This window comes from Nicotiana attenuata, unplaced genomic scaffold, assembly GCF_001879085.1.
Source record: "Nicotiana attenuata strain UT unplaced genomic scaffold, NIATTr2, whole genome shotgun sequence".
Taxonomy (NCBI): Eukaryota; Viridiplantae; Streptophyta; class Magnoliopsida; order Solanales; family Solanaceae; genus Nicotiana; species Nicotiana attenuata.
Window position 1 is genome coordinate 1,454,823 of NW_017670260.1, and position 23,002 is coordinate 1,477,824.

General features: G+C 40.4%; 1 protein-coding gene across 1 annotated transcript; it reads left to right on the forward strand.

Moving 5' to 3' along the window:
- The first annotated feature begins 19,521 nt into the window (after nt 1-19,521).
- Nucleotides 19,522-22,298, forward strand: LOC109236844 (probable S-adenosylmethionine-dependent methyltransferase At5g38100). The gene is made up of 3 exons (XM_019403075.1): nt 19,522-19,656; nt 20,731-21,363; nt 21,814-22,298. Exons 1-3 carry the CDS (start codon nt 19,555-19,557, stop codon nt 22,150-22,152), a joined length of 1,074 nt encoding a protein of 357 aa, XP_019258620.1. The 5' UTR covers nt 19,522-19,554; the 3' UTR covers nt 22,153-22,298.
- Nucleotides 22,299-23,002: the final 704 nt, after the last annotated feature.

A 23,002-nucleotide genomic window follows, 5' to 3' on the forward strand; every position in this document is an offset into this window, starting at 1 on the left:
CCAGCCTTTGGTAATTTGGTCATAACTTCTTGTAGGAAAGTCTAAATGATGAACGGTTTGAAGATTTAGAAACTAAATTCAAAGACCTTTCATTTGATAGGCTGTGCACACCTAAGGCCTTATATATCTGTAGATATGCTCGTCCAAAGTGTGGTTTTCTGCGTACTCATTTGGAATTTTAGTCTATCAAGTAATTTTCCAACTTAGCTTAGACTTAGGTCTCTCCTTGGACCCCAAATCACTTATGATATTCCTAGTACACTTATTATCATAACCAATTGATTACCATCACGTAAATACTCATTTAATGCATCCACAACCGATTCAAATTTACTGGGTGTTACATCCAACCCGTCAAAACTATCAAAAACCCAGATCCAATTTTGATTGCATGCCGCCCAGACAATACGCCCGTATCCCTGAGCCCATTGACCAACTATATGAAAGATTGAAGGCTTTCGGATATGTTCCCCTTATTCCTGCTGTTGCCATGGAAAACTCCTCCCAGTGGGTCAACCCAAACAAAACATGTGTATACCATTCTGGCATGAAAAGGCATACTATTGATGAATGCCGCACTTTGAAAGACAAGATTCAAACCCGAATTGATACCAAAGTTATACATGCAAAGGAAGCCACACTAAATATCCGCAACAATCCCATCCCAGATCATAGGGGTGAAGGAGTGAATGTAATAGAAAGTGATGAAGAATGTGATCCTAAAGGGTTAATTGGGCTTATTTGAGAAGGTGATGAGCCTAAACCTGCAGTCACACTCACACCTATTGTAATAAAGATACAGCCACCAATCGAAGTTGAAGGAGCCACATCAGTCCCGTTTGAAATTGAAGTAACCGCATCTGCAGCTACACCTAGTCCATTTGAAGTAGAAGTAGCCACACCCTTCACTGTGACGGTGGCACCCATACCACCTTTCAAGTCTAACACCATACCTTGGGATTATGTTGCCGAAGCTAGGAGAAAAAGAAAACCAAAAATAGAAGAGTCTGGTACTGCACAGGCGATGACCAGAACTGGAAGGATCTATACACCCAAGAATTTGGGAGGAACAAGCAAGAAAGCTGCTACCAAATAACCCGTTATTGAAACTGGTCCAGATGATCTCTGGAGAAAAGTACAAGCAAGAGAATACTCTGTCGTTGATCATCTGAACAAGACTCCCGCTCAGATATCCATCATGTCACTGCTGCAAAACTTTGAGGCGCATAGGAACGCCCTGATGAAGGTGTTGAATGAAGCTTATGTGCCCAACAACATCACCAGTGGAGAGATGGCCAACATGGTGGGGCAAGTACTGGAAAGCCACAAGATCACCTTCCACGAAGATGAACTACCACCTGAATGATTAAGTCACAACAGGGAACTACACATCACAATACAATTTGAGGACAAATTCATCGCCGGAGTCTTAATAGATGGGGGCTCAAGCCTCAACATTTGTCCATTGACTACTCTGAAAAGGTTGGGCAAAGATTTTCATGAGATACGAGCAGGGAGTATGAATGTGAAGGCATTTGACGGGTCTCAAAGGGTCACAATTGGGGAAATTAACCTTTGTTTGCAGATGGGACCGACTTGGTTTGATGTTGAGTTTCAGGTATTGGACATATCTGCTACGTATAATCTTCTACTGGGACGACCTTGGATACATGCCGCTGGAGCTGTGGCTTCTACGCTACACTAGGACGTGAAGTTCGAATGGAACCATCAGGAGGTAATCATTCACGGAGATGGAAGTAATCCCATTTACACCAGTCAAACTGTCCCAGTTGTCGAGAATAGAAGAAAGCTGGGTGGAGAATTTTATCACCGCATCGAGCATGTTAATGCAATTGAGAAAGATAAATGGTGGAGTATCAAGATAGAAAGCATACTGGCATGGTCAGGGTATGAACCCGACAAAGGGCTTGGGAAGAAACTCTATGGCATTACCAAACCAGTACAGTTGAAACGTCACGGCACAACTTTTGGGCTTGGATATACATACACATGGCAAGAATATAATGATTGGTCGCCGCTATGGCATGGTCCCTATTACCCTCTTGAGCAACCAGTGCCGTACCTGAGTCAGACCTTTCATCAGGCCAATACAATATGGGGATCTGCGGAGGAAGAAGCTTTGGTTGGGCTAAGGAACTTGTTTCTTGAGGACGAGGATATGGATTGCAATGTGATAGTTGAGGAGGAGGAGGAAGAAGGCCTTACCATTCATACCGTGGAGAAAGGAGAATTTCTCAGGAACTGGACCGCCACACCATCAAGGGCCAGACGAGTCCCGGGGTAGCATGGCTACTAATGTTATATGAAAAAACAAGTCTTTTTGAGCATTTAATTTTAAATATCTTCCCTTTCAGTATTTCATTTTGGAAAACATTGTTTTGAAGTCATTCAGACGATATTTTGTTTCACATTTCAACATTTATTATTATCTTTCATATCTTTCTTCTATAGCATTACTCTTTCTTACCTTGATGAACCAACGACTGTGACATGTAATGAGACAACGCAACATAAGGATAGTGACTCGGAAGAAGATGATGAGATACCTGAGGAGTTATCAGAGAAGTTGAGAATTTTGAGAACAAACCTAAGTCCAACTTGGATGAAACTGAGGCAATCAATTTGGGAGATTTTGAAACCATTAAAGAGACTCGCATAAGTATTCACCTATCACCGTCAGAGAAGGAAGAATACACTAGTTTCCTGAAAGAATATGAGGATATATTTGCATGGTCATATGATGACATAACCGGCTTGAACACATCCATAGTGGCTCATTAGTTGCCTACCAATCCAACGTGTCCGCCAGTGAAGCAGAAAATCAGAAAGTTCAAACCAGACATGAGCCTCAAAATCAAGGAGGAGGTCACTAAACAGATCAAAGCCAAAGTCCTCAGGGTAGTTGAGTATCCAACTTGGTTAGCCAACATCGTACCGGTTCCGAAAAAAGATGGGAAGGTCTGGGTGTGTGTTGATTATCGAGATTTAAACAGAGCAAGTCCCAAAGACGATTTCCCACTGCCAAATATACACATTCTGATTGACAATTGCGCCAAGCATGAACTCTAATCCTTTGTAGATTGCTTTACGGGTTATCATCATATTTGGATGGACGAAGAAGACGCAAAGAAAATAGCTTTCATTACACCATGGGGGGTGTATTGTTACAAAATGATTCCATTCGGTCTGAAGAATGCTGGGGCCACCTATATGAGGGCCATGACGACCATCTTCCATGATATGATACACAAGGAATAGAGGTATGCGTTGACGACGTCATCATCAAATCCAAGAGGGCCACAGATCACATAACAGACTTGAGAAAGTTCTTTGACAGGCTACGGAAGTATAATTTAAAACTGAACCCTGCAAAATGTGCATTTGGGGTTCCTGCAGAAAAATTATTGGGATTCATCGTTAGCCGCCGAGGAATCGAGTTGGACCCGTTCTATTCAAGAGTTACCACCACCAAAGAGCAAGAAGGATGTGATGAGCTTCCTGCGACGCCTCAATTACATCAGCCGCTTCATAGCACAATCCACAGTAATATGTAAAACCTTCTTCAAAATGCTGAGGAAGGATGTTGAAACTAGTTGGATTGAAGATGTATCAAAGGCTTTTGACAAAATTAAGGAATACCTGTCCACGCTACCAGTCCTAGTCCTGCCAGAACCTGGGAGACCTTTGCTACTGTATTTGTCCGTACTAGATGGGGCTTTCGGTTGTGTTGTGGGACAACATGTCGAGAGAGGAAGAAAGGAGAAAGCCATATATTACTTGAGTAAGAAGTTCACACCTTAAGAAGCACGGTATTCTCTGCTAGAACGCAGTTGCTGTGCTTTGACATGGACAACTCAGAAATTGAGGCATTACTTCTATGCCTATACCACATACCTCATATCAAGAATGGATCCTCTGAAGTACATCTTTCTGAAGCCTATGCCTACTGGGAAGTTGGCCAAATGATAGATATTGTTGAGTGAGTTCGATATCATCTATGTAACTCAGAAGGCAGTCAAAGGACTAGCGTTTGCAGACCATCTTGCTGAAAATCCTGTTGGAGGCGAATACGAACCACTAAAAACGTATTTTCCTGACGAAGAAGTGTCATTCGTAGGAGAGGACATTGCTGAAGCCTATGACGGTTGGAGAATGTTCTTCGATGGAGCTGCAAACTTCAAGGGAGTGGGCATTGGAGTGGTCTTGGTGTCAGAGACAGGTCAGCATTACCCGGTATCTGCAAAGCTTAGGTTCCCTGCACTAACAACATAGCAGAATATGAGGCTTGCATCATGGGGCTCAATTTGTCCATCGATATGAATATATAAGAGTTGCTGGTAATTGGTGATTTAGATCTTCTGGTACATCAGGTTCAAGGAGAATGGGCTACGAAAAACACCAAAATACTACCATACTTGAATCATGTGCAAGAATTGATGAAGAGGTTCACGAAGATAGAATTCAAACATGTTCCAAGAGTCCAGAACGAGTTCGCAGATGCACTGGCTACTTTGTCATCCATGATACAACACCCAGATAAGAATTTCATCGATCCCATTCCAGTAAGGATCCACATTCAACCAGCTTATTGTGCCCACGTCGAAGAAGAGACGAACGGAAACCCATGGTTCCACAACATCAAGGAATATTTTGCAAAAGATGAATACCCAGAGCAGGCAAACCATACTCAGAAACGTACACTGCATAGACTGTCCAATCATTTCATCCAAAGCAGAGGAATTTTGTATAGGAGAACACCTGATCTAGGACTATTAAAGTGTGTTGACGCCAAAGAGGCTTCCGGATTGCTCGAGGAAATACATGCCGGAACCTGTGGACCACATATGAACGGTTTTGTTCTAGCCAAGAAGATACTCAGAGCTGGATATTTTTGGATGACTATGGAAACAGATCGCATCTAGTATGTCTAGAATTCCACCAATGCCAGATACATGCAGACATGATAAGGGCACCACCAAATAAATTCAATGCAACAAGTGCACCTTGGCCTTTTGTCGCCTGGGGAATGGATGTCATCGGTCCGATCGAGCCCACCGCCTCAAATGGGCACGGGTTCATTTTAGTGGCCATCGATTACTTCACAAAATGGGTGGAGGCTGCATCTTACAAAGCTTTAACCAAGAAAGTCGTCGTAGATTTTGTCAGGGATCGTATTGTTTGTCGATTCGGGGTTCCTGAGTCCATCATCACTGATAATGCCGCCAATCTCAACAGTGATATGATGAAAGACATGTGTGAAACCTTCAAAATCAAGCACAAAAATTCCACAGCATACATGCCTCAAATGAAGGGAGCCGTGGAAGCTGCCAACAAGAACATCAAGAAGATACTAAGGAAAATGGTAGGAAATCACAAGCAATGGCACGAGAAGTTACCATTCGCCTTATTGGGATACCGTACCAAAGTCCGCACATCAACCGGGGAAACTCCCTATTTGCTGGTTTACGGTACCGATGTTGTCATTCCCGCCGAGGTAGAAATTCCTTCCTTAAGGATCATACAAGAAGCCGAACTCATTGATGCAGAATAGATAAGGAGCCGCTATGAGCAACTAGCCATCATAGATGGAAGAAGAATGAATGCAGTGTGTCATGGTCATCTTTATCAGAACAGAATGTCCAGAGCCTTCAACAAAAGGGTCAGACCAAGACAATTCACACCGAGGCAGCTGGTACTGAAGCGAATCTTCTCACATCAAGATGAAGCTAAAGGAAAGTTTTCACCCAATTGGCAAGGGCCCTACATGGTTCACAGGGTGCTAACAGGAGGAGCACTCATACTTGCAGACGTGGGCACAATAAGCTGGTTGACTGTGGTTCTATTTTGCTTAATACCATAAACCACTATGTTTTTCGAAATGCTTCTATTTCATCAATAAGTGCATATTTTTCGAAAACTTTATTTCTATGACAGCCAGGTGTTATCGAAGGTAACTCAAAGAAGATCTCCAGACAGACAAAGGCATGAACCAATCTCCCCTACAAAACTCACGATTTTTCTTCGAATGCAGGGACAAGGAATAACCACCAGTACGTGCGCCTCAAAAACATTACCTTCGTAACAACCAGGCCACCAAGCGCAAATATATCTCAAGCTAAGAAATATTCTGCTCCTATTTGTTATTTTTCCATTGCACGAGACTAAGCCCCGTCTCAAATCTTGCATGAGGCTAAGCCCTGCCTCCATATTTGCATAAGGCTAAGCATTGCCTTCTCTCTGCATGAGACTAAGCCCTGTCTCAAATCTTGCATGAGGCTAAGCCCTGCCTCCATATTTGCATAAGGCTAAGCATTGCCTTCTCTCTGCATGAGACTAAGCCCTGTCTCAAATCTTGCATGAGACTAAGCCCTGCCTCCATATTTGCATAAGGCTAAGCATTGCCTTCTCTCTGCATGAGACTAAGCCCTGTCTCAAATCTTGCATGAGGCTAAGCCTTGCCTCCATATTTGCATAAGGCTAAGCATTGCCTTCTCTCTGCATGGGACTAAGCCCTGTCTCAAATCTTGCATAAGGCCAAGACCTGCCTCCATATTTGCGTAAGGCTAAGCATGGCCTTCTTTCTGCATGAGACTAAGCCATGTCTCAATTCGCGCATGAGGCTAAGCCCTGCCTCCCCACCAGCATAAGGCTAAGCATTGCCTTCTCTCTACATGAGACTAAGCCCTGTCTCAAACCTTGCATGAGGCTAAGCCCTGCCTCCATATTTGCATAAGGCCAAGCATTGCCTTGTCTTTGCATTGACTAAGCCCTGTCTCAATTCTTGCATGAGGCTAAGCCCTGCCTCCCTATTGGCATAAGGCTAAGCACTTCCTTCTCATGAGACCAAGCATTGTCTCCCTTTGCATAAGTGTTTCTCTATTCTAAACCTTGCATTATCCTCTTCTCTCGGTGCTAAGCTCTGCCCCCAAACTCTGCACAAGACTAAGCTTTGTCTTGTTATTACCTTTGGTATCATGTCTCTGCACTTCATGGGCTGATGTATAGCCAACTTGTCCACATGCATCATAGTCTGAAGGAATCATCCTCATAGTCCGAAGGTATCATCCTCATAGCCCGAAGATAGCATGTCTTGGCGTGAGGATCTCTCAATACTGCACATCATTATTCAAAGGTGTCATGGTTCAGAGGCATCATTCTCATGGCCCGAGAACATCATTTCATGGCCTACGAATCCCTTATCTCATGATTTATGGCTTGGGACATCATGGTCTAAGGACGTTATCCTCACTGTCCAAAGACAACCTTCATGGTCCAAAAAGAATTTGCATCATCTTTAAATTCTCGCAATAATCTATATACTTGCATGCATCGTGTTTTTTGAGTTTTGCAGGTGATCCAGGAAGTAACCATTTTTCAAACGGGAGCAACCTTCGCTCCAGTTTCCGCTCATACCATTTACACCCTACCATTATTTCCAACGTAACCGATTCCCATCAATTACTTGCCTTTACCCTATGACAATTCAGATATCTTCCCTGTGATACATCCGTAACATTTCAGATTCACATTTCCAACTCCACATAAACCCATCCGATACTATCCTTCCCAAAGGAACCTTTTCCAAAACATACGACCATTCCTATAACAATTCCATCAGTTTCACTCACCGTTGGGTCCAGAACTACACACGGCCTGATTCCTATTAAATCGGGGATATGTAGGCAGCTCAGAGACCAGGGTGCGGCCTATATTTTTCAAAATACCCCATTCGATCAAAATCGATCATCATTTCTTTACCCGACAAGTCTTTCATCCTTCCCGGGTTAAGAGGGGCAGCTGTTGATACCCAATTTTTCCCTCATATAATTTTTTATATGCATATATATTTTCAAAATAGTGCAAACGCATTATTATTAGATTTACAAACATGCATAAGTGTTTTTATAATTTTCCTATAATTTTAAAAGCTTTAAATCAATTTATTTGAGCATTTTTATCATACCAAATATCCAATAATTATCCCTCATATTATTTTTATGATGATTTAATCATATAAATTTATCATTTATGCCTATGTAGTGCTTAAATATTTTAGTTGTATTTTTATAATTGCATTTGCATTTAAGGCTAGAATTGCATATTTTTGCAATTATAGCCCATATACATGCATAATTACATTATTCAAATAAAAAATGACTTTTATATTTTTATAATGTTAAGTTATTATTTTAAAATATTTTCATGCACAAATGACATTTCTTATTGTTTATTAATTATTTTTATAAATTATTTTACTGATTTAATTGGGTATTTGAAATCTAGCCCTTTTTCTTAATTAATTCTCGGACCTAGCCCAATTATATACACTAGCCCAATACCTAATACCCAAATACCCAGTAACCCTAACCCAGTACCCGATCTTACCCGACCTAAATTCCCCCCTTTAGTACTGGTCGTTGATCTTGAAAGATCAACGACCCTCATTCATCCGCCCCTTTTTAATTAACCTAACCCCCTAACCCTAATTAATTTCTCCGCAACCGCCGTCATTGAATCCTCTCGTCCTCACCTCTCACCCTCTCAAACCCTAACCCGCTGTCTCACCCCAAAACCCCAAGAATCCCTATTCTAATGGGATTCTCCCATTGCTCCCTTACCATTTTAGCATTCTTCCCTTACTTGGTACCCGATTCAGGAATAACTTAGGTACTTGCCTAAATATGGCAAGTACCCCAATTTTGATCCGTCTAAATCCATGTTTGCCCTTTGAATCTAGACAACCTCAAGTCCCAACATGTTATTTGTAATGATTCTCTCATATCCCTCTTAATTCGCTAAGCCCTAAAGGTTAGGGTTTTAGATCCTCTCTGATTTGAGCCAAATCTGGTTCAAACTCTGTCTTTTAAACATTTTCTTCATCTATATTTGCTATGTTATCTACAGATCTGTTGATTTTTTTACCGATTCTGTGATTTACTTAAACCTAGGGTTTCAAACCGTTCCTTGTACTTGAATTAAAACTGATTGGATTATGAGTTTCCTTTAATAAACTCTTATATATGTTTATTTGGTACGAATCTGTGTTATTCTCCTTTCATTCTGGTTGATTTGGTTTTTTACCCAAAATTAGGGTTTCAGATCTTTCTAGATCTAATTTGGCTTTGATTTCTTAATCACTTTTCTTTAATACTGCCGTTCATGTGTCTCTATGAATTTTATTACAACTCTTTGTTACTATCGACTAATTTTATTTACCCCAAAAGATTAGGGCTTTTGAAATCTTTACTGAGACTCCAGTCTTTCCTTTTTTGTATGGTACTGATATTTTCTTATTTTATTCGATTTACCTGTTCTCATTATTTCCTTACCTTATTTGATCTGGTACTTGAACACTGATTGATTCTGTAGTAAAACTTGCCTGATTTTATGCTATTAGGTTCTGTTAAGTGATTGAAGCCGACTTTAATTGATTATGGAATTATTTTCATTCCTTGATTATGTATGATTGACTTATAACCTTATTTGTGTACTCTAATTCTGTGCTATTTAAACCCTTCCCCTTTCCCCTCTAGACAAGACTCGAACTTTCCTATTCTGACTACTACAACCTTAAGCTCTCGTGCTCTCTCTTGTTCTGATTTCTGTGCTAAGCGTTTCTTGATTTTGGCCGGCTGAAAGCCAAGGCAAAAATTATTCTGGAACCTCATTGCTGTGGTATACTTACTTGCTTTCTCATTTAACTGGTATGCCCTAACCTTTGCAATTCCCTTCTCTATGCTTTGCTTGCCTAGACTGTTTGAATTCCTAGCATGACTCTGTCCTTTGTGTGATTAGGTGATCTCATCTAGCAGCACTGTTAACTTATGACTAATTTGTTCTGAATAATATGAATCCATTTCATAGTTTAGCCTAAGGTTTAGTTGTCTCATGCATTGCTTGTTAATTCTATACTTGTTCTGAACTTTGCACACTAGGGATATGTAATTGGTTAGCTTGTTGTTTGAGCTCATATGTAATGTTCCCGCCTGATTGTTTCTGTGATTAAACCATGATTGTCTTAATTACTAGCATGAGTATTTAGCTTAACAAAACTTCAACTTATTCGAATTATGTGTTTCAAGCATAAATTCTGTATGTTTTCTTGGTGTAGTTCTGCCTGCAACTCCATGTTCTTAATCCTGTTTTTCTGAAATCCAACTATCTTTTTTTAAAAAAAAACTGGCCCTCCCTCTTTTGCATATTCTTAGTCCCTTAGGTTCTCAACCACCCTAGTGTGAGCACTGCTTAGGGTCCCTGATACTCCTCTGAACTCTGACACACTAGGGGGTTGGTTTTCCCATCTATTCATACATTCTTTCTGAATGTGTGGTTCTGGTGTGAGCATTGCCCGGGGTCCCTGAGGCCCTTGGGAACTTTGACACACTAGAATCCTGATTTTAATGTGCTTTGGATGAATCATTGCTATGCTGCAACGCTGTTATGTGGGAAGGCCTGGTTCCCAGATTTATTTGGGCCTACGAAGGCTCCCTATAGTGTAATTGATACCATTATGTAATTCATTTGGCTATTCTGGTATGTAATAACAGATTTGGGGATATTTAGATAAAGCCGGGGGGTTTCTTCTTATATCTTTTGTTGAAACTGGGTAGAAATCCTGCCTATATGATTCAATTATGCTGATTGAATTATGTGAGTATTATGCTGTGTTTAGAAATCCTGCCTATAGGACTTTCATGATCATGTTGATTCTGTATTTTACATTTGCATACTAGAGATCCCGCTCATAGGACATTCGTTCAATTCTGTACATTAGAAATCCTGTTTATAGACCTATACATGTTTCAACAAAATGTGCATTAGCAAGCATGCCTATAGGATTTTGTTTACTGTCCTCCCTGATCTGTTTAATTTATGCCCGTACACAGTTAATAGATATCATGCCTATAGAATTTAAATCCATTCAAACCTAGAAATCATGCCTATAGGGCTTAAATCAATCCAGCAATAGATATCATGCCTATAGGACCAAAAATCAATTTCCAATTTAGAAGTCATGCCTATAAGGTTTAAGTCAATTCAGTAATCAGAAAGCATGCCTATAAGAAATAAAAAATCTTTTTTTTACGAGTTAAAATCAGTGCTACGCTTAGAAACCATGTCTATAGGTCTATAATTAATAAGCTCGTAGAAATCATGCCTATAGGATCCTGTTCTGAATTCAATCGTTTAGGCAATAGGATTTAATAATTTTGGGTTTATAATTGTGACATTACTGCCTGAAGTGCCCAGATTCATGCTGAATAAAATCAGTAGGCAAACAAATATGTCTTAATGCTCACCTCAACAAATCTGTCTCTGCACTTTGTTTTCTCACATAGATATCCTGCCTGTAGGATCCCAAATTAATAAAGTTGCTGGTTCAATTCGTGCTTTTGTTGCCTATGTGTGGAGGTCAATGTGAGCCCATACTTGTTCTTTATCTGCAAGTCCTATTTGTTTTATTTGTCGCCTAGATTTCACATTTTTAAATAACATAGGTTGGTCGAGAACCTTCCCAAATAGAGGTCCTAATACCTCTAGGGCCATAGGTAAGGGCCAAGTAGTGTATGCATAAGGTACTATTTAGAATCAACTAGTGCGCTTAAGTAACAACTTAAAGATAGTAATTGGGTAGTAAGGATATGATAGCCCGTGCGCTAATGCTATGAGTAACACCTCGGCTTAGAGGAGTTACGAAGTATTGCATGGAATGATCCTATAGGCTAAAAAACTTAGGACCACCTCCTTACACTCCCGTTTAAAATAAATCGAATATTGTATTTGTCCAAATTGTTTTCTTCCTTTTTAGACTAATTCGCTTAATTTAAGTTCGGCCGGGACCCACCGTTGTGGACCTCGAGAGGTGCCTAACACATTCCCCTTAAGGTAATTTCGAGCCCTTGCCCGATCTCTAGTGATGTAAACTGGTTGTATGAGTTATTTGCTCTAGGTGCCCTAACACACCATAATCCGTCAAGTGGCGACTCATCCAATTCCCCACCCTCAAAAAAGGAGTTGTCCTAGAAATGGCTAAACCCGATTTCGCGAGAAAAAGGGGGCGCGACAAGGCCAAATCACTTCAACAATATAAAAGTACAAAAACGAAGAAAAATCTAGAAGGCACCTAAGCCTAATCTTCGCTAGAGCCCGCCTCATCACCTGGACCATCGGGGTCTTCTCTGCCCTCGGACCCGCCAGAACCCTTGGAGCCTTCCTCGTCCTCGGTATATGCCAACTTCTTGGCCTCGGCCACGAGCCTTTTAGCATTTTCGATCTCGGCCGATAGTTCAAAACCCCAGGCATGAACTTCCTCGAGAGCCTCCCTTCGGGATTGCCACTTCACGTATTCAACAATGTCTTTCAGGCGGTCCTGGGCTGCCTCAGCATCGGCTTTGTACTGGGCCACCATCTCTTCAGCATTTGCCCTGGTTATTTCCGCCACTAACTTGGCTGCTTTAAGCTCATTGACAAGGGTATCCCGCTCAGAAACAGCCGAACCCAGTTGAGACTGGAGGTCTTTGATTTTTTGGGACCAGGCCTCAGCTTTCTCCCTCGCCGCTTAAAGTTGGGACTCCGCCGAGGCCAGCTGCTCCAAGGAATTCTCCTTTTCCGAAGCCAAACGATCCATCTAGCCTTTCTATTCTTCTGCCTCGGCCTTGATTACGCCCATCTCGGCTCAGAGTTGGTCGATCCGGTTAAGCTTCTGTTGGACCTGCAGGTTTTGACAGTTAGTCACCATGACTAGCTCGTCATCACTAACTTCAAATATATTTACATGTTCCACCAGGTTAGCATGTTCTTTTTGATCCGCGTCCAACTCGGCTCGAAAGTTCTTGACTTCTCTTTCGCGTTGCTCACGGAGAAGCTTATACATGTCCCTCTTCTTAGCAAGCTCTTTGACTTCGGCCTCTAGTTGCCTAAGTTCATCCCAGTACAGGAGAAAGGTTTCATGATGAAGCACCGAGGCCTGCAAAATGAGGAAAGGAAAGGGCATTAGAGTCCTCAAAAACTGAATCCAAAGATAAAAGAGTGTGATAACACCTTACCCGGTTCAGTGCCTGTTGTGCTTTGTTGAACAAGCATGGTGCATCCACCTCGTTCATTTTTGCCTGGTCTTATTTGGTTACCAGACACCGGAGGTAACTACCTATCCCGACAGGGGCGGAAAGAACTTGGGCATCCTCCATAACGGTGATAACAACTGATCGCTTCCAACCAGGATCCGTGCTCGCGGTGGGGAATCCGTTAATCAGCCTCCGGCTCAAGTTATGCCCACCAACCTCCGAGGATGAGCTTTTCCTCGGCACCTCTAAGTCACCAAACCCGGTGACACCTTCTAGGTCGGTTGAGTCCACACCATCAAAGAAGCATCAGAGGGGATCGTCCGCTCCACAGAACCCTTTCTTGGATCGCTCCTTCGTCGCTCGAGCTTCATCAAACATGGACTCTGTGAACGAAGGCGATCCTGAAATTTCTATTACATCGAGGGGGGGGCAACATCTCGAGAAGTCTCGGCCATCGCCCCTGCACTAGCCTCGAGCACTTGAGGGGGACTAGCCTCCGTCGTTTCCCCCTCGGCTGCCACCTGCTCCTCAGGGACATATTGCTTGCGGGCCATATAAAGTTCGTCCTCTTCGGGCTCGTCCCAGAGCCAGTAAAGTAAGTCCGAGTCAGGCACTCGGGAGCTGGAGCTTTACTTTCGGTTACGAGCCAACCTTCTCCTTGGTTTCTTTTTCTCCGGGCTCGGGGAACTCGAAGCCCTCCTCCTTTTCTTCTCTCCGGCTGTGGCTGTAGGCTGCCCCGAAGCAGGAAGATCAGCGGGTAGGTCTTCGCCCCGTACCAAGGGCCTAAGATCGATGGTCTTAGGCAAGCCTGCAAAAAATAGAAAAGAAGTAATGAAACATAGTATTGAAAAAAGAAAGTATAAAGGTACTTATATAGAGAAAGAAATCTTACCATGAGATTGGGCCTCCCAGCGGCCCTTCGTGAGCTCGCACCATGAGCGCTCGGCATAAGGCATCTGTGAACAAATGCCCCCATCCATTTCTTAAGCCGAGGAATAGAGTTTGGGACTCGAGCAAGGGCTGCACCACAACAAATACCGATAAGAAAAAGGAAGACGAAGCACAAAGTCGACGTTTAAAAGGAAGTTACACTTACGTGATACATTCTACTTCTCGGGGAACAGCCTCCACTTGGCAGGTATCAGGTCGGCATTTTTCACTCGGACAAAGCGTCTTTGCCATCCCCGATCTCGGTCCTCGTCGATGCTTGAGAATGGGGCTTTATTGGCCCAGCGTACAAGCTTTATCAGTCCCCCCCAGAAGATTCGGGGACTGTATAAGGGAAGTAGATGTTCGATGGTGAACGTGCACAAATCGATTTTGTTCATAAAATATCGGAGGAGGATCACGATCCTCCACAACGATGGGTGGATTTGGCCGAGGCATATGTTGTACCTCCTACAAAAGTCCAAGATGACCGGGTCCATCGGGCCCAATGTAAAGGATAAGTGTAAACACTCAGATATCCCTCAACATGTGTAATGGTATCGTCATCGGGCCCAGGAATCACCATATCATTATCAGCCCAGGCGTAGTCCTTTTGAACTACACGAAGAACCGCCTCGGTAATAGAGCAGATGTACCGTGACACCGCCTCGCATCGGACTTAAACCGAAGAACATTTTTCCAACTTAAAGTCATCATTGACTAACCACCCCCCGGAGACGAACATTTTCAAGGGGTGCTCGGTTGCCGGTACATTAATGGTCGCGCCCGGGGCGGTCTCCTCGACCTCAATGGTTGGCTGCAAAGAAGAAGGAGCATCTTTCTGGGGAACGGTCTTTGAAGACTTTTCCATTTCTTTTATTTGGATAAAAAGGTATGAAACTACAAAGTAGAATGAGGAGATGAAGGGTGAGAACTTGTTGATGAAAACAAGCACACTAGCTTAAGTGAGGGGTAAAAGAAAGGTTGTAGCTTGAAGAACGAAGGTAAGAAAATTGAGGGATTAGAGAAGATGGTAATTTCATAAAAGATAGATGGTAGAAGCTTGGTGAAAGTAAAAAATGAACAAAGGAAGGGGGATTCTCTCAAGACGCAAACCATCATCATTGCTGTATGCACCAGCTGCCAGAACACGCTGAGTCTTATAAGCACCCCATTCCCATTCCTCCCCATGAAAGTCGAACTCGGCCTAGAAGTTACAGAAATCAGGACAAAAAGTTGACAATAAGAAGCAACCTGGAAGTATATTGTTCAAATATCTTATGCTGTATTGTGGGCATTAAAATCATTTAAAAAGGCTATAGCTACATATCAACTAATCCCTCCGTTCCAATTTATGTGAACATGTTTGACTGGGCACGGAGTTTAAGAAAAAACGAAGACTTTTGGAATTTGTGGTGCTAAACAAGTTAAAAAGGGGCCCAGAGTATTTGTGTGGTTATAAAAGCTTCTCATTAAGGGTAGAATTGTAAGTTTAAGTTAAATTGCTTCCAAATTTAGAAAGGGGTCATTCTTTTNAGTCATCATTCGAACCTAACCCGACCCCCGGAGACGAACAGTTTCAAGGGGTGCTCGGTTGCCGGTACATTAATGGTCGCGCCCGGGGCGGTCTCCTCGACCTCAATGGTTGGCTGCAAAGAAGAAGGAGCATCTTTCTGGGGAACGGTCTTTGAAGACTTTTCCATTTCTTTTATTTGGATAAAAAGGTATGAAACTACAAAGTAGAATGAGGAGATGAAGGGTGAGAACTTGTTGATGAAAACAAGCACACTAGCTTAAGTGAGGGGTAAAAGAAAGGTTGTAGCTTGAAGAACGAAGGTAAGAAAATTGAGGGATTAGAGAAGATGGTAATTTCATAAAAGATAGATGGTAGAAGCTTGGTGAAAGTAAAAAATGAACAAAGGAAGGGGTATTTATAGGGGCTTCACGCCGTTTCGCATTCAGGCACGGCCTGCTGACGGGTGACACGCGTTAGGAGTCATTATAATGTGACTGACGGGACGTTTCAGTTTCTTTGTCATTTTGTGTCGCAGCGTGTTAAAGAAGAGACCGAAGAACTCATGTCTTTCCTCGTCGTTTCCGTAGAACTTACTCTCCGAGAAACGATGGGACTATCTGTATACGGGTGAAACAGGACCATAAGCCGACCCGGTTCCCGATAAAATAAATCGAGTAAAGGACGTGATGACAAGGAGCCAGAATCGAGGTAAGAGACTCATCGAGACAGGCTCCGGGGGGCACAAACGCCCGCCCATGAGTATATCGGGGCCATGACCCCAGGATCGGTTAAAGTCCCAAAAGATTTCAGAGAGTATTATTGGGAAATCAAACACGATTACGAAAGGCCGTAATATCCGTGACCAACCGGGTATCACAGTACGGATCTCAGCACGTACCGGTGGAAATTCAGTAACTAGTTCAACGGGTGATTTTTACCTTTTATGAAATTGTACCTAGAGTAGGATTCCCTTACTATATAAAAGGGGAGGGGCTGATTATTCATTAAACACATTGTAACACGCGAACCAAAGCAATATACTACTCACTTTGTTCCAGTTGATGTGAACCTATTTCCTTTTTGGTCTGTTCCAAAAAGAATGATCCCTTTCTAAATTTGGTAACAATTTAGCTTAAACTTACAATTCTACCCTTAATGAGAAGCTTTTATAACCATACAAATACTCTAGGCTCCTTTTTGACTTGTTTATGCCCATAAATTTCAAAAGTCTTCATTTTTTTAAACTCCGTGCTCAGTCAAACAGGTTCACATAAATTGGAATGGAGGGAGTATTATTTTTCTGTCATTCAAAGTTCTTACGTAGTAGATCAGTGTTTCATTATTATAAGCCCGAGATCGAAGACATATACATTATTGAGGTTGCACACGAGTCCAGAATCATCCCCCTTTATTTTCAAGCGGTTTCATAATTTATTGTATCTTTTATCTGTTTATTCTAGCAATTTTTACTGTTTGTATTGAATAAATTCACGTATCCTTAAAACCACTTACAAATTTAATTGTTATCCGAAAGTGTAAACAATGTTATTATTTACTTTGTGATCAACTTACCGTATTCTAATAATATTTGAGTCATCATGTAATTATATACTAATATATTGTTGCAAAAGGTGTAACATAATTAGTGAAGGGTAGTATAGTCTTTTCATTGTATCTTGTAGTTATAGTGTATAACCGATAGATTAGTTAGTTGAAGTTGGTTTATTTCTCTTAAGCTCATTTCTATATGTACAGTATAATGGACAAACCAACATATGAGAGTTAATACAATTATTTTCTTCTCTTTCTCTACGTCTCTCTTATTTCTGCTCTTCTGTATCTTCTTCAATATTAGGGTTCATACCCATTAATCAGTTCATGGTATCACAGCAGTCAAGCTGGACATCCTAGCTTGAACTCGATCTTACGATTCCGCAAATCTCAAAGCAAATGTTTCAATTTCATCAATCTCTTGAAGAATCTTGACAATGGCCATTGAAGAACAAATGATTCCAGTAGTGATCCAACCTTTAAGTTCTAGTCAAGGCGTCACACCAAATTCAGCACTGGGCATAGATTACAATCATCTATTATTTCTGAGTCCATCGGATGTCAGCGAAATTCAGATTATCTAATTTCAGCTAATAGACATTGAAAACTATTTACTTTGGTATAGATCTACGAGAGTGGCTCTGTTATGAAGAAACAAATTAGGGATGGTTGATGGAACTTGTACTAAAGAAAGTTTCTAGAGAATATGTGGAATTAGTAACTGAAATTGTATTGTCTTGGCTTATGAATTTAGTATCTAGTGGACTTGATCTTGGTGGTATTATGTATGCTTCGAGTGCACAAGTAGTGTGTAATGATTTGGATGGAACATTTGACAAATGTCACGACCCAAAATCTCAATCACGGGATTATGATGGTGCCTAACATCCGCTTGCCAAAATTAGCTAAAAAACTAATCAGTTTAACAATTTAAAAGTAAGATATTAAGAATTAAAGATTGAAATACTCTATATTCGTATAATAAATCCATAAGTAACGCTGACTATACTAATCCCAAAAATTCGAAGTCATAAGTACGTAAGCGAATAGAATACAACAAATATAGGCTGAAATGAAATACAACTATTCGAAACAAGATAAACAGTGAAACAAGATAAATAGTAAAACAAGATAGGAAAGGGACTCCAGGTACTGCGAACGTCGTGCAATACTGATCTACCCCAAGTCTCCTAGATAGATCTGATCCGAGCAATCTCCTCTATGCGTCTCTAGGACCAACACCGGAATCTACATAAGAAGTATAGAAGTGTAATATGAGTACAACCGACCCCACGTACTCCGTAAGTGCTGAGTCTAACCTCGACGAAGTAGTGACAAAGTTATGACAAGACATTCATAGTGACATAAACACGGTTAAATTAAAGGAAGCATCCAAAAGAATTCTCCAAAAAAGGTATGGAGACGGAGCAGTATATAGAGACAGATCCAAAATTTAAATTTTATGCGATCTTTAAGGTTTTTGCATTGAACTCATTATATTCTTAAATTATGGGTTCATATTTAGTATTTATTCCAATATTAGTAGATTTTTGCCTATAAATTTATGCTCCACATTAGAAGTATTGGATTCAGATGAACCTGACAGTCCAATGACAGTAGTTATAGGGGAAAATGTAGACTTTTGGATATGAGTTCAACTGAATCCATAACTTTCGACTTGGGGATAGATTTAAATGTAAAGAATTACTAAATTATCATTAAGTATTAGATTTGAACCCATGATTTTAACAGTACAATAAGTTCAATACTAAAAATCTTAAAAGGTGAACTCATTATTAAATTTAAATTCGGAATCCATACTGGGATTAGCACATAGTGAAGAATCGTTAGCGTCTATTCTCTTAGTTCCCACTGGATAAACCTTGTGTAAGAGAAAAATATACAGTCTACGGCCAATATTTTTGAAGAATAAACAAGGAAAAATAAAAACCGTTGTAGGATCATGAAACATGGACCTGAGAACGACAAATGCAAAAATGTTATAAAAAGAGACATTTAATAACTTGATTGTGTGCCCTAGCTACTTTGTATATATGTAGTTGGGGTATTATAATATTGCCAGTGATTGTAGGATAATGTTTTGCTGGGGAATTGCCACTGAAATCTGGGGTACTGTTGCTTTAAAATATTATATATTGTCATATTGATGATTAATTTCTACGCTTCTCCACTGAAAAGGAATGAAGAAAGGTAGGTTACGTTGCCTTTCTTTCTCCATAGACCATAACAACGGGAGAATTACGTCGTGGCCAGCCTTCCAACCAAAATACAGTACATATTTTTGTGGAAACTCCCCCAATTAACTTAGCATATTGAAATAATAAAATAAAATTATTATTGGCAGCAGTCAACTTAGAGTTGTTGCTTTGCAAAAAGGGAATCTGTGTCCCACTCACTCTATCCACATTTATATATATGAGCAACAACTGTGGGAGAGAAAAAGGAAAGCTTATAATGAAGAGAAAGTATCAAGCTTTAGACAAAATGCAAAGATATTATTTCCCAATGAATGCTGGTGATGGTGCCAACAGCTACTCCAGAAACTCCCAATTGCAGGTATTATATTTAATTTCTAGCTTAGCTTAACTGTTCTGAAAAACATGGAACGAAAAATATCTGGAATCCAGTGTTTAAAACATACATAGCTTTGTAACTAATAAGAATTTTTAGTCATGCATGTGAACGTATTCTTTTTCACATATAGCTAGACAACTGCCTAAGCAATTTGACTATATATATATATATATATATCATATAGCTAGACAACTGCCTAAGCAATTTGACTGTATATATATATATATATATATCTGTTATTAAGGAAAGCTAGGCAGTTTTCTTTAGATCTATAAGCTTGAATTTGAGATCTACTTGAAGGGCAGTGACCTTCGAGTTGAAAACCTGTAATTAATTAGTTCTATATATTTAAAAGTCGTCAGTGGTATCTAATACTACTCCTAGTGTTTAATATAGATTCTTGTAATTCGAGTATATTTACCAACAAAANAATATACAGTACCACCAATAGAAAACATAGGAAAATAACATTATGAAAATGAGAAAGTAGATGCAAAGCAAAACTGATAGATAGCACATACACCCGGTGCTATGAAAAATGAAAGAGTAGTAAGACACAACATTGCCACTAGGTGACTTCGACAAAAACCCTACCAGACTAGCCTCACAAAGGTACGAAGCAAGGAAAGACTCAACTATCTCCTAACTTACAACCCTAATACTCGACCTCCATGGCTTCCTATCAAGGGTCATAGCCATGTCCTTCCTGATCACCTCTCCCCAAGACTTCTTAGGCCGTCCTCTACCTCTTCTCGTGCCCTCCAAAACCAGCCACTCACACCTCCTTACCGGAGCATCTGGGCTTCTACTTTGTACGCGTCCGAACCATTTGAGTCTCGCTTCCCGCATCTTGTCATCAATGGAGCCACGCCCACCTTCTCCCGAATATCTTCATTCCTAATCTTATCCATCCTAGTGTGCCCGCACATCCACATCAACAAAAACATTACATAACAAATTGCTCACATGAATTTTAGATATTAGATGTTGGTGAATTAGCATGCATGATAAAGCTGCAAATTCTTAGTCAAACTTATGTGTGTTTTTCAACTGCAGAAAGAAGTGTTAGATGGTGCTAAAAAGATGATAAGAGATGCAATTGCTGAAAAGCTTGACATCAAAAGCCTGTTTACAGCTTCAATAAACACATTTCGTATTGTAGACTTGGGATGTTCAGTTGGACCGAACACTTTCTCAGCTATGCAACATATTATACAAGCTGTAAAGGACCAATTCAGTACAGATTCCATTAATATTGTTCCTGAATTCCAAGTATTCTTCAACGATCATATCACCAATGATTTCAATACCCTCTTTCGATCCCTACCTGCCGATAGGTCTTATTTTGCATCAGGAGTTCCAGGGTCTTTCCACGGCAGGTTATTTCCCTCAGGATCGATCCATTTTGCACATTCATCTTCTGCTATCCATTGGTTATCTAAGTTGCCAGAAGAGTTATTAGATGAGAAATCCCCAGCGTGGAATAAGGGATTGATTCACTATGTAGATGCCGCAAATATTGCAGTAGTTAACGCTTATGTTTCTCAGTTCGACAAGGATATGGAAGTGTTCTTGAATGCAAGAGCTGAGGAGATTGTTCGTGGAGGAATAATGGTCCTAGTTTCGCCATTTTCAGGTTATCGTCTCCTCAAATTTTTCGGATCAAGTCTTATTGATATGGTCAATGAGGTATATTATGTACTCCATGGTTTTGCAAAGATTGATATCTGATACTCTCTCCATTCCATTTTATGCTGACACATTTTCTTTTTTATGTCTCAAAGAGTCACATTAATTTTCATATTTGAAAACTATCTACTTTTATCATTCCCATTTTAGCTAGATTTAATTATTGTTACCTATTTCATATAAAATGAACTTTTTATGATGAGAGAGAAATGTGAATGGATATGTGAAACTCATGAAAAACTAGTTAGTTTTGAAGAAATTGACACAGAGATGGAGCTCCAATGCTCAATTAATGGAATATTCAAAATGTATAATGACAGCCTTTTATAGACTGATACAGGCTTTATCCTCACGTGCACTACATGTGCAACTAGCTAATCACTTATTAATTCAATAAGTTTAAGCTGTATATTTGGAATTGAGTTTTCTATGTTTCTGACATATATACAGGGAATGGTAGATGAATCTCTAGTTGACGCATTCAATGTGCCAGTGTATTTTCCCTCTCCTGAAGACATGACTAAAGTGGTGGAGAGAAATGGCTGTTTTAGCATCGAGAGAATAGAATTGACATATCCCCAATCAAAGCTTGTGGATGAAGCTGATGCAAAGAGTTTAATGTCAAACCTAAGGGCTGTTTTGGAAGGTGTTTTTATCAGTCACTTTGGAAGTAAAATCGCAGATGAAGCTTTTGCAAGGACTATTCTCAAAAGTGAAGACATCTCTGCATGGATGAAAGCTAACTACGAGAAACAATGCCAATTATTTGTCGCTTTGAAGCGTAAATGAATTGATCTGCGGAGGATCATTACAAAATTTGGACCATTAGATATCATTTTTGATAGATTTGTCATTTTCCTACGGTTCGAGTCATTTGTCGTTAAAATACCCAACTGAAGAAGATGTTTTTATCACTCTTTTGTTATATTTAGAAGTTTCACGTACGGTCTATCTTGAAGCCAAAAACTCCATTTTCTTTACTCTCTTTTAACGAGACTTCACATATAAAGAGTTTAAAATTAGCTTAGCTAGATCTCCATATTAAAAAACATAAGAATTAAAAAGATTTATGTATACGGTCAAAATCGGGCCAATCAATTTTACTGATTTATCGAGACCGGTGTGAAGGATCGAAGATCAATCCCGTAATAGATCAGACCGAGGTACGAGGACAAGGTACCAAGTTCGAAGATTCAAGGTACCTGTCAAGAGCGAGACCGATAGTGATTGAGACCGAATGAGATAGACATCTGAAAGTACAAGTGGGGGGGGGGGGGGGGATGAATTGTGGTCTATTAAAAATTAGTCGACTAACGATGATTTTAGTTGACTAGATCGAGAGCAGAAGTAAGATAACAGTAAACAAAAAGAGAATGACACACAACAATTTTATACTGGTTCGGTACCGGTATGGTACTTACATCCAGCTTCCCTTAGGTCACAAGGGTTCCTTTTATATCTTGAAAGTATTACAACATGGATGGTTTTGATTCGTTCACCACCAACGAAGTACAGCAACAACGAATCTCTAATAATGACACAACTCTCTTTTGTGTTCTAACTCTTCCTATCTTTCGACACACTGATAAACTTCAGATTACAGTGTTTAGGCTAAGAAGTAGAGAGACTTAGAAAATAA